Source organism: Brienomyrus brachyistius, chromosome 2 (genome assembly GCF_023856365.1).
Source record: "Brienomyrus brachyistius isolate T26 chromosome 2, BBRACH_0.4, whole genome shotgun sequence".
Classification (NCBI taxonomy): Eukaryota; Metazoa; Chordata; class Actinopteri; order Osteoglossiformes; family Mormyridae; genus Brienomyrus; species Brienomyrus brachyistius.
The window spans coordinates 49,644,649-49,655,825 of record NC_064534.1 but is presented as its reverse complement, the minus strand read 5'-3'; the positions used below and the strand labels follow the sequence as shown (position 1 = coordinate 49,655,825).

Sequence of the window (11,177 nt, the reverse complement as noted above, 5' to 3'; positions counted from 1 at the left end):
GGAATTTAAACATCTAACATGGACACAACCACAGTCTGTAAGCCCGCAAATTAAAATCAAAATTACACGCATCTGAGTTGTTCAGTGATATTGACACTCATTTACTTTGTTTGATTTGTATCTTTATTACTTTAGTATCTTTTACATAAAAGATACTAAACATTTAGTAAATGTAATTTAGATAGCTCATATTACTCCTTAAATTTGTACAAATATGTATAAAACTATGAAACTACTAAATTAGGAATACATACCTTATTTGCATTTAAAATAATTATGAGATTGTGATATTCAAGGCTGTTTATATAACGATGATAAGAATGGGAGTAGTGTTACCGGACCTGCTAAAAGATGATCCCCATGTCACCTTAAATCACGACTGTGGACCTGGGGACTAGCAGTGGTTCTGCCCTCTTGATGCTAACCTACACCCAGGCAGATGGTCGCCCGCAGTGACTTAAAGATTGGAGTGCGCTTTCCTGGCTCCCTGATCTAGGATCTCCCCGAACAGCCTGGCCACCTCCAGGGCACATCCTCGGTGGATGGTGAGACCGTAGCCACCATGGCCATAGTTGTGGATCACCTAGAGCAAGAGCCAGTCAGTGGGTATATTTATGTGGGGGCAAGGAAAAGAGGCAATATCTATCATTCCCTTACTTTCTGTTTCATGATGAGTCTGTCCCAGCAAGCACATGGCATGAGATGCAGCATATCACTTCATGACCAGCGCTTACCTCACAGGTCATGGGTCCGAACTGCATGGTCTCCCTCTCCAGCCGTACTGTCTTGCGGGCAGGTCTCAGCCCTGTCCAGTGATCCACCACTGTGGCATGCTGAGTGACAAAATCAATTCCATGATCACCTACTGAGGCTCCGCAATATGCCAAAATATTTTATCGCAGTTTTTTTCCCCATATCAGTCCATATTAATAATGATCATGATATAATTCAAGTCATTATTTCTTTTCATTTTTACTTAAAATTCCCATAGGACTCCCCTTAAACAAATTCAGAGCATGAAAAAAGACTATTTGAATGAACTGCAACCTGAAATCTAATTTAAATAGATAAATCACCCAAAAATTACCTTTTTTGTCATGGGGGTAACACTAAGAAACAGACAGGTGTTGTTGGGCTTTTGTTGGACTGCTTCGCGCTTTGTTACCAAGAATAGGCTTGACACTGCTGGTAGAGTTGCCACCTGCCCTGTATTTTTGTAGGATCATCCCATACTAAAAAGTAAAATGCTGCATCTCATTCTGAACTAGTATAGGATGCAATTTGTCTCATATTTCACAGTTCAGTATCACCAGACTAAATCACTGAGGACTGGGGGGTAGGCGTGATGGTTCCGTTGTCCCTTATCTCTTCAGCTTGAAAGCGGAAACAGAAGTTGCTGGTGTCTGTCACTGTAAGCACTTGCATTCCGCATTTTCTACTAGATGGTAATACCTCAGGTGGTGAAACGGGTTTGAAGTGCTTCCCGTTTTAACTGGCATGGGTTTTTGGCAGAATGTACAGTACACAGCACAAATCTGTGTTGGACTTTGAATTAAATTGTGGATGCTGAGCTGTCGCTTTCTTCGCCGGGAGTTCCATCTGAGGGAGCCCTTCTCTTTCTCATGATTCATAAATCACCAAAACAGTAGCCTATGGCATGTTCCACTAACTCAATCAACCATGTACAGCTGTGGCCAAAAGTTTTGAGAATTACACAAATATTGGTTTTCACAAAGTCTGCTGCCTCAGTTTTTATTATGGCAATTTGCATATATTCCAGAATGTTATGAAGAGGAATGAATTGCAATTAAATTGCAAAGTCCCTCTTTGCCATGAAAATCAACTTAATCCCAAAAAACCAATTTCCACTGCATTTCAGCCTTGCCACAAAAGGACCCGCTGACATCATTTCAGTAATTCTCTCGTTAACACAGGTGAGAATGTTGACGAGGACAAGGCCGGAGATGCTGAGTCAGCAAAGGCTGGTACTGCTTGAAATCATTGTTCTTTCTCTGTTAACCATGGTTACCATGGCAAGGAAAAATGTTTAGCCATCATTACTTGGCACAAGAAGGGCCTCACAAGCAAGGATATCGCTGTTGATAAGATTGCACCTAAATCAAGCATTTATTGGATGAAGGGGAAAGGTTCAATTGTTGTGAAGAAGGCTTCAGGATGCATTAGAAAGTCCAGCAAGCACCAGGACTGTCTCCTAAAGTTGATTCAGCTGTGGGATCGGGGTACCACCAGTGCAGAGCTTGCTCAGGAAGGGCATCAGGCAGGTGTGAGCGCATCTGCACACACAGTGAAGACTTTTGGAGGATGGCCTGGTGTGAAGAAGGACACAAAGAAGCCACTTCTCTGCAAGAAAAACATCAAGGACAGACTGACATTCTGCAAAAGGTACAGGGATTGGACTACTGAGGACTGGGGTAAAGTCATTTTCTCTGATGAATCACCTTTCAGATTGTTTGGGCCATCCAGAAAAAAGAGATTGTCCGGAGAAGAAAAGGTGAGCGTTACCATCAGTCCTGTGTCATGCCAACAGTAAAGCATCCTGAGACCATTCATGTGTGGGGTTGCTTCTCAGCTAAGGGAGTGGGCTCACTCACAGTTCTGCCCAAGAACACAGCCATGAATAAAGAATGGTACCAAAACATCCTGAGAGCAACTTCTCCCATCCATCCATCCATCCATCCATCCATCCATCCATCCATCCATCCATCATCTCCCGCTTGATCCAAGGTCAGGTCGCAGGGGCAGCAGTCTCAGCAGGGAAGCCCAGACTTCCCTCTCCCCGGCCACATCATCCAGCTCCTCCGGGGGAATCCCGAGGTGTTCCCAGGCCAGCCGAGAGACATAGTCCCTCCCGCATTTCCCTGGTCTTTCCCGGGGTTTCCTCCCAGTGGGACATGCCTGGAACACCTCACCAGGGAGGTGTCCAGGAGGCATCCTAATCAGATGCCCAAGCCACCTCATCTAGCTTCTCCCAACCATCCAAGAACAGTTTGGTGATGAACAATGCCTTTTCCAGCATGAAGGAGCACCATGCCATAAGGCATAAGGCAAAAGTGATAACTAAGTGGCTTGGGGAATAAAACATGAACATCTTGGGTCCATGGCCAGGAAACTCCCCAGACCTTAATCCCATTGAGAACTTGTGGTCAATCTTAAAGAGGTGGGTGGATGAACAAAAACCCACAAATTCTGACAAACTCCAAGCATTGATTATGCAGGAATGGATGCGGGATTTAGCCCAGAAGTTGACTGACTGCATGCCAAGGTGAACTGCAGCGGTCTTCAAAAATAAAGGCCAAAACTACAAATATACTCTTTGCATAAACTTCACCCATCCATAAATATCACCCAGCCCTGTTACCTACCCTGAAAATGGTTATAAATGGGATCTGACCTTTAGGCTTGGCTCCAAAATGCAGGCTTCATCCCATATTTTCTTGTGATCGGTGGAATTGCTCTGCTCACTCCAGTTTCCCAGTTGAAAAACACCACCAACAGTCACCAGGTGACTCCTAATGGTATGAAGATTAGAACATCTGCAGGCCTCTCAAACTAGCTTAACAGGAGACACTATGGGAAATTTAGCAACACAAATTCACCATGTTATGGACCATAAGCAGAAACAGAGTTTTTTTTCCTGAGTATATAATCCATAACACAGTAATTTGTCTTACCCTGGTATGATGTACGGTGATTCATAAACTCCTCTGGCAAAATTGTGTGTGAGGATAAAATGCTTCAGCCAAGGTGCATTCACCTAGGTGAACAAAACAAACTGCGAATAACCATGGGTAATGCGTCTCATTCTCCAGGTCGCCACTCAGCACTGCCAAGCCATCTCTAACAACCTTCACACCACCTACCTTTATTATTTGCCCCCGTCCTGGCATCAGCTCTGGGTCAGGCTGCAGCTCACCTGCCCTAACCCCAGTGCAGTTGATGATGACATTCACACCAGACTCAGCAAGCTGTGCACCAATGAGATGTGAAACAGGAGGGACAGGAGAGGTGGCAAACATGAAAGTGGAGATGTAGGGAGAGAGGGGGCAGGGGAGGAAAGTAAAGGAGTAAATTTATTGTTTTTTTAAGTATATTTACTTAAGCATTACTGATTTCATTACTTTCTAATCTAAGTCCATTACTGAGATTAAAAAATATTGTTTAAAGAAAAAAACAAAGTCATAATGGGTCACATGACAAAGTGCAAATAAGTAACTGGACACAGGCCACTGCCCACCAGTCACGATGGCTAGTGAGACCATGGCAGGTGTATCTAGCAGACCTTCAGAGTGAGACTTAAACTCAGGTGGAACTTCATTGGACTGGTTATCAGAGTGTCCAAATATATTCACTGGTCACTGTTTTGGGAGCTTTTTATTTAAGTAAGAAAGGGACAACAGTGGGTGGTGATGATCATATATATATATTTTTTTAAGTCTGTGGAAAACCATTGATCAGTGGGCTGATTTAATTATGATTGGCCATCTGAAGCAGTGGTTCATAAACTTTTTCCACTCCGTATGCAAAATGTGAATAAGTTGATTAAATCAAATATCATTGATTACCAATAACATGTTGATTGCACAGGCCTAGAGCTAGACTGACATTATGACTGGCGCTGCAGTGGGTTCCACCTACCTACAATCAGCGGCATTGGACAGAGTTTTACATTGGGTGGGGACCGAATTTTCCACAGTGGATGGGGCGGGGGTGGGGGGGTGGGAGACACACATACGATAGCCACATTGTGAAATTGCGAAAGGATGCGATGTAAGAAAGATTTTTAAAACAAAGATTTCAGCACTTAAAAGAAGACTAATGCAGTTTACGGTACATTTTTAAACTAAACATACCTAAAAAATAAGTGATCCATATGATAAAATGAGTTTGTCTGATGTAGGAGTACAGTCTTCATTTAGGTTTCGTCTTCATGCTCTGCCTCAGTAATGGACGGACTCAAAATAAGGATGCCCCCTTTTTGAATTATTTATTGTTTGAGAAGGGGGGGAATTTATTCCCCCCGTCCCCATCAATTTCTGATGCCCCTGCCTACAATCATCCTATTTTTTAAAAATGTACATACATCCACTTATCCTCTTATAACTGTTTTCCTTTTAGTGCTGCACTGTAACTTATGATGCTATATTCAAATCTATACTCAAAAACTGAGTAGGATTTCACTGGATGACTTTTACCTGAGTAACATTTTAGTGTGGTATCTGTATTTTTACTTAAATATGAAAATTGAATTCTTTGTTCCACCACAGATAGAGCGAAAGAAGGAGAACAGAGAAAGACCTGATATTAAAATGTCTACTTTCAACAAAGACATAGAAGTAAACCACAATCATTTGTAGATAAGTCATTTCTGTTTTTACCTCTTTGAAAGAATTAATTTTTCGGTGAAAAAATCTGACCCCTCTTTCCTTCAGCCTGGAAAAAAATAGTGTAGATTTGTTATTTCAAACTGAAAATGTCTCTGTGTTTGTTACAACTTGGAAATGATGCCAGATGACATCTGGCACAAGTGAATAATGAACCAAAGCCAGAGGGAGTCATTCCCCACCTGTAACTAAACATGGTGCTGATTTAGCGGCACTGTAACCCGTGTTATTAGGGTTGTTAAGTAACTGGACCTTGGACCTTGGTTTAGCTTAATCTTCATTGAAAGTTAAAAATTGAATGGTGTTGAACAACAGTGGTTATTGGCTCAACTAAACCAAATGTTATGTAGTAGGGATTAAATCCCAAACTTTCTGGAAATCAACACTGTTTAATACAATAATATATTTTGCAAAATAGGCCATATATATGCAATCATATATACACTGCAATATTAACCAACTTCTAAGTCTTACCAGTTCGTAAGCCAGGGTAAATAGTGCTTCCCCTCGATTACGAGAGCTGTGTTGAACCAGCCAAAGCTGAAGTATTAACCAACAATGAAAAAGAGACATTGGTTAAAACAAAGAACTATCTGTGGATTTGGGACATTGTAGTACTCATAGACCCTCTTAGAATGTCAACATCTGAATTCTGCGCAAGTGTCCACAAAGGCTCAGCACCTGTAACCAGGAAACAGTTCCAGCTCACGCTTGGTCAGTTCCCGGAAACCCAGGACAATATCTTTAAATGAAGGGTCCTGTATGAAAAGAGAAGTTCAGCTTAATCTCCACTCATCCTTGTGGAAATTATAGTTACTCTTTTGACTTGTGTAATTCTATTTGACAGTCTCTCTGCTCCCAACTCTGGAATTTCCTTTATTTATTCCTAGTACAAATCCCACTAAAACACTACAATTGTGACACCACTGCTAATACGGAGATGCCCTATAGCAGGGCTATTGAAGTCATGGTCCTCAAGGTCTGAGAAATTCCTTTACCTGAGCCAGGTGTGAAGCCTCTTTGGCCAATCAGAATCAGTAATTATTAAACTGACTACCTGGGAAAACTGAAAACAAGACCTGGATTTGGAATCGAAGTCCAGATTTGAAGAGCCCTGCCCTACAGAGACAGCAGGCATTAAGAGCAAAACTTAATTTCCCAGGCTCCCTAGCTTTCAAATGAGAGAGTAACCTGATGTTCAGATATTGCACAGAGGACTGCAGGTCCTCACCGGGCAGCGCTCAGAGCAGAGGTTATAGCCAGACTGCAGAAATATTCCCATCCTGATGGAATCAGGAGAGCTGAGGAAGCCTAGCAGATAGTCAAACGTCTCCTTGTTCCACTTTCTGGAAGCAGGAAAAGGAAAGGTGAAATGTCAAAATGCATGCTACCATTTTAGAGAGCATCAAAATGATGGAACTAGGCAAGTTTTACTAAATCACTACACTAAAATTTCCCAGGTAAGTTTAGAGACTGAAGGAAAATTTTGTTGACACACACAGACTGTTCAAAACTGCCCATTAAGTAGACTATGATATAATGATTTAAAAAAAATTACTTTAAATCTAAACTATTTTAGCAGCACTAGCAGGAGTCGTACGTTTCCAGGGTTTTGCCGTTGTCATGTAGGTACGGCTGCCACAGGCCCGCAGCACCGTCGCTGGTGGTGAGCGGCGTGAAGCAGTCTGCGTACACCTCCACCGTGAGCGACGTTCCCATCGAGTGGTGGCGCTCAAGAAGGGCCTGGGCAGTGGAGAGGCCAATGACGCCCGCTCCTATGATGGCCACGCGCATGGCTGGACAATAGATGGGGCAGATGAGTAACTCTAAACTGTGCCATATTTTTAAAATTCAAAAATCAGTCATAACACCTTACGGTAATTCACCAATAAAAACAAAAGGTGGCTGCCCTTCGCAGCCAGCTTACTCCTGCCTACAAAAGAGCAAGTTGGGGGAGGCGTAAAGAGAATTTCCCCACAGGGATCAATAAAGTATCAATTATTATTATTGATTATTAACTTCAAGTAAAATTTCAATATGTCAAATCATGCATAATAAATACATCTGCATACATAACAAAATAACATTTGAACCCAAGTACAAGTGAGCATGCAATCCTTTTGTATTTGTACTTTATAACAACACTGCAATCGCTTACTCAGAGTGTTCATAAATAACTATCCTGCATTTTAAAATTCATTTAATCATTTTTTCCTTTTTGTATTTCTTCCTACAAAGTGGTACACCAAGCATCCTCAAAGAGCAAAAGCCAGAATTAAAGTAAGCGTATAATCTTTAAAATCTACAACATAATATTAGTCACTCCACCCTATAGGTGACATAGGCGATCAGCTGGAGCACCAAGTGATTAGGAGGCTGCAAAAGAGCAAGTTGCGGGGACGGGGGACTAATTACCTCTGGGTTACATTCTGTGACATTATTTACAGTAATTTTAATATTTCATATTAATAATTATCAGGCAGATACCCTGTGCTACTGAAATGTTTTATATACAAGTACATTCTGCTGCTCCAGTGTGAAGCAGAACATCCAGGGCCAAACCCTGTTTAAAAATCATGAAGTTTGACTTGTGAGAAACATAAAACAACAAAAAACTAATGATGGAAGAACATAAACTATTAATTATAGTTTTATCAAAAATCAAAGTGGGTCTAAGAGGGACCAGGAGTTCTCAGGCTCTGGACTGGAGAGGGCCTGAGGGGGAAACCTCCTACCGTTCAACAGAACGTACAGTCCTGTCCAAAAGTTTTGGGAATGACCTAAGTATTGGTTTTCACAAAGTCTGCTTCTTCAGTTTTTATGATGGCAATTTGCATATACTCCAGAATGTTATGTAGAGTGATCAGATGAATTGTAATTAATTGCAAAGTCCCTCTTTGCCATCAGGCAAGGATATTGTTGCTAGTAAGATTGTACCTAAACAAACCATTTATTGGATCATCAGTAACTTCAAGGAGAGTAGTTCAATTGTTATGAAGAAGGCTCAGGGCGCCCAAGAATGTCCAGCAAGTCCCAGGACTGCCTCATACAGTTAATTCAGCTGTGGGATCGGAGCAGCACCAGTGCAGAACTTGCTCAGGAAGGCAGCAGGCAGGTGTGAGCACATCTGCACGCACAGTGAGGTGAAGACTTTTGGAGGATGGCCTGGTGTCAAGAAGGACAGCAAAGAAGCCACTTCTTTCCAAGAAAAACATCAGGGACAGACTGACATTCTGCAAAAGGTACAGGGATTGCACTGCAGAGGACTGGGGGAAAGTCATTTTCTCTGATGAATCACCTTTCAGATCGTTTGGGCCATCCAGAAAAAAGAGATTGTCCGGAGAAGAAAGGTGAGAGTTACCATCAGTCCTGTGTCATGCCAACAGTAAAGCATCCTGAGACCATTCATGTGTGGGGTTGCTTCTCAGCCAAGGGAGTGTGCTCACTCACAGTTCTGCCCAAGAACATAGCCATTAAATAGAGTATGGCACCAAAACATCCTCTGACAGCAACTTCTCCCAACCATTAAAGAAAAGTTTGGTCACAAACAATGTCTTTTCCAGCATGATGGAGCACCGTGCCATAAGGCAGAAGTGATAACTAAGTGGCTTGGGGAACAAAACATGAACATCTCGGGTCCATGGCCAAGAAACTCCCCAGACCTTAATTCCACTGAGACCTCGTGGTCAATGCTCAAGAGGTGGGTGTACAAACAAAACCAACAAATTCTGACAAACTCCAAGCATTGATTATGCAGGAATGGATGCAGGATTTGGCCCAGAAGTTGATTGACAGCATGTAAGGGGGAATTGCAAAGGTCTTGAAAAAGAAGGGGCAACACTGCAAATATTGCATAAACTTAATGTAATTATCAATAAAAGCCATTGACACTTATGAAATGCTTATAATTATACTTCAGGATACCATAGAAACATCTGTCAAGATCTACAAACACTGAACCCGCAAACTTTGTGAAAACCAATACTTGTCATTCTCAAAACTTTTGGCCACGACTGTACAGAGGAAGGCCAGAATTCCTTACTACTTCCCTGGGTCAGTGGGGAAAAAACGTGATTCATATTTTACCCAGAAACGTCCAGCACTACACTCAGGTGTGCTGCATGTATTTCTCAAATAGTATTCTTTAATGGATGATTATCTACGGTCTCGTCCAAAATCTATTGGAGTAAAACAATTGGTTCGGAGACGTAGCGAAGTGAAAGTAAACGTTATGATTCAAAACGTAGAATACTTAAGCGCAAATTAGAAAAAAACAACTAGGCTACTTATTTGTACATAATTACTTTACACCTCTTGTATCTAATTATTATTAAAGAATAAACAACAGGGACCCTTAATATTCAAGTTCCGTTTTTCTTCCAGAAAACAGCATAAAAGACTGTAGATGTCGAGCACAAATGTAAAGTTATTCAAATTCTGCGGCGGCATAAAGTTTCTGTTGATATGTTTACGACGGTCACTTAAAATCCGTGACGAAGATGAGCTGCAAATTCCACTAGGTCGGTTAAACCCAGACCAACGACTTGATATAGCAAACCATGCTTTACGGCGCACACGTTTTCTTTCTCGTACAGCCATACTTGCAACCTTATTAGTTCCGTTTGGAGAACTGCAGAAAAATGATTCCTACCAACGTAACTTTACCAGACTTTCATTTCTTGAAATTAAGTCATGTACATTAGTAAATATATACGGACAGACGTAAATTTGAAGAACGAAAATGACAAATGTTAAAATATTTCCCACACGTACAAACACTAACCTGTTGTCGTCGGTACTGCCGTCCGAACTGAGACTCTCCCTCAAGTTAATCATTACGACGATTCGTTGCGCCGCGTGCTAGCTGGTGTAAGATTACGTAAGCGCTGCAACTCGGTTATGAAAACAGAAAAGCGAGGCTTATGAGTTTAACATTAATTAAATCACCAACGCGGCATAGCAGTTTCGAAGAGCAGATTTTTATTTACTTTATTTATCTCTATTTAATTTCTTTCCTTCCATTCCCCCGTTATGTATCTCTCTCTAATGATGTTTTATGCATCACAACACATCCATGTAAAACGCTTTGGGACGACTCATCCCGAAAAGCAGCTATGAAACCCAGATTGATATTTAATACATGTATGAATATTTATGAGGTGCTTTTAATCCGCCTTAATAGTCACTGAAATACGCCCGTTCCAAAGTTTTACTCGGAATCAATGAAGAAGTGATATAAAGGGTGTAAACCAAGAAATAGGCTAAGCCTTTTATTTTTCCAGAAAGCCCTCACTGTCATGATTGCCTTGGCGTCTTTGCATAGAAGCTTAGCTAGATTTGCATTCAATTTGTCAACCAAATGCAACGCGGACTTTGTCCCAGTTCTCGTCCTCCTCGCCCCGGCAAGACCGAGCCGCCTACCGCATTACGCTCCCCCTGTAGCACAGCCAGAACCCCGGCAAGGTGACAAGTGCGGGCACTGTGCGCCGCAAAGAATGTCCTGCACCAAGACATTGATCCTTCTAGAATTACTGCCAGTGTCCTTTTCAGGGTGACAGGCTGTACGTGCTCGCCCTGGGCAGCGCTGTATTGTTCACGTAATAGTCCCCTTTAACTCTTTTATATAGGTGTCGCTTGCTGTAGCTCAACAACAGGGGATCATTATAATAATAATAAATAAAAATCCTTAATGACAAACAGAACGTGCAATGTAAGAAATGTCATTGTGAGGTTACTGGAACATTCTGATAAAGGAATACAGGGATACCCCTGCCC

At 41.8% G+C, this 11,177-nt stretch overlaps 1 protein-coding gene across 2 annotated transcripts; it reads right to left on the bottom strand.

The window, feature by feature from the left end:
- Positions 1–100: 100 nt before the first annotated feature.
- Positions 101–10,912, bottom strand: LOC125714560 (D-amino-acid oxidase-like). 2 transcript variants are annotated; one of them, XM_048985287.1, is made up of 11 exons: positions 10,824–10,912; positions 7,003–7,198; positions 6,634–6,748; positions 6,084–6,160; positions 5,877–5,942; positions 5,397–5,451; positions 3,882–3,986; positions 3,693–3,775; positions 3,413–3,530; positions 735–833; positions 101–583 (listed from the first exon to the last, which is right to left on the bottom strand). In XM_048985287.1, exons 2-11 carry the CDS (start codon positions 7,194–7,196, stop codon positions 458–460), a joined length of 1,038 nt encoding a protein of 345 aa, XP_048841244.1. In that variant the 5' UTR covers positions 7,197–7,198; positions 10,824–10,912; the 3' UTR covers positions 101–457. The 2 variants fall into 2 exon arrangements, with proteins under 2 accessions (XP_048841244.1, XP_048841242.1); XM_048985285.1 differs by lacking the exon at positions 10,824–10,912 and adding an exon at positions 10,186–10,318.
- Between the last annotated feature and the right edge of the window lie 265 nt (positions 10,913–11,177).

Bases quoted from the DNA above. Each gene is read 5' to 3' on its own strand.
- LOC125714560 (XM_048985287.1), bottom strand. From the start codon at position 7,196: ATGCGCGTGGCCATCATAGGAGCGGGCGTCATTGGCCTCTCCACTGCC. The intron at 6,161-6,633 runs GTGAGGACCTGC...CTTTTCATACAG, and splicing joins TCTGCTCTGAGCGCTGCCCG to GACCCTTCATTTAAAGATAT. The intron at 834-3,412 runs GTCAGATCCCAT...TTTGTCACTCAG, and splicing joins TTTTGGAGCCAAGCCTAAAG to CATGCCACAGTGGTGGATCA.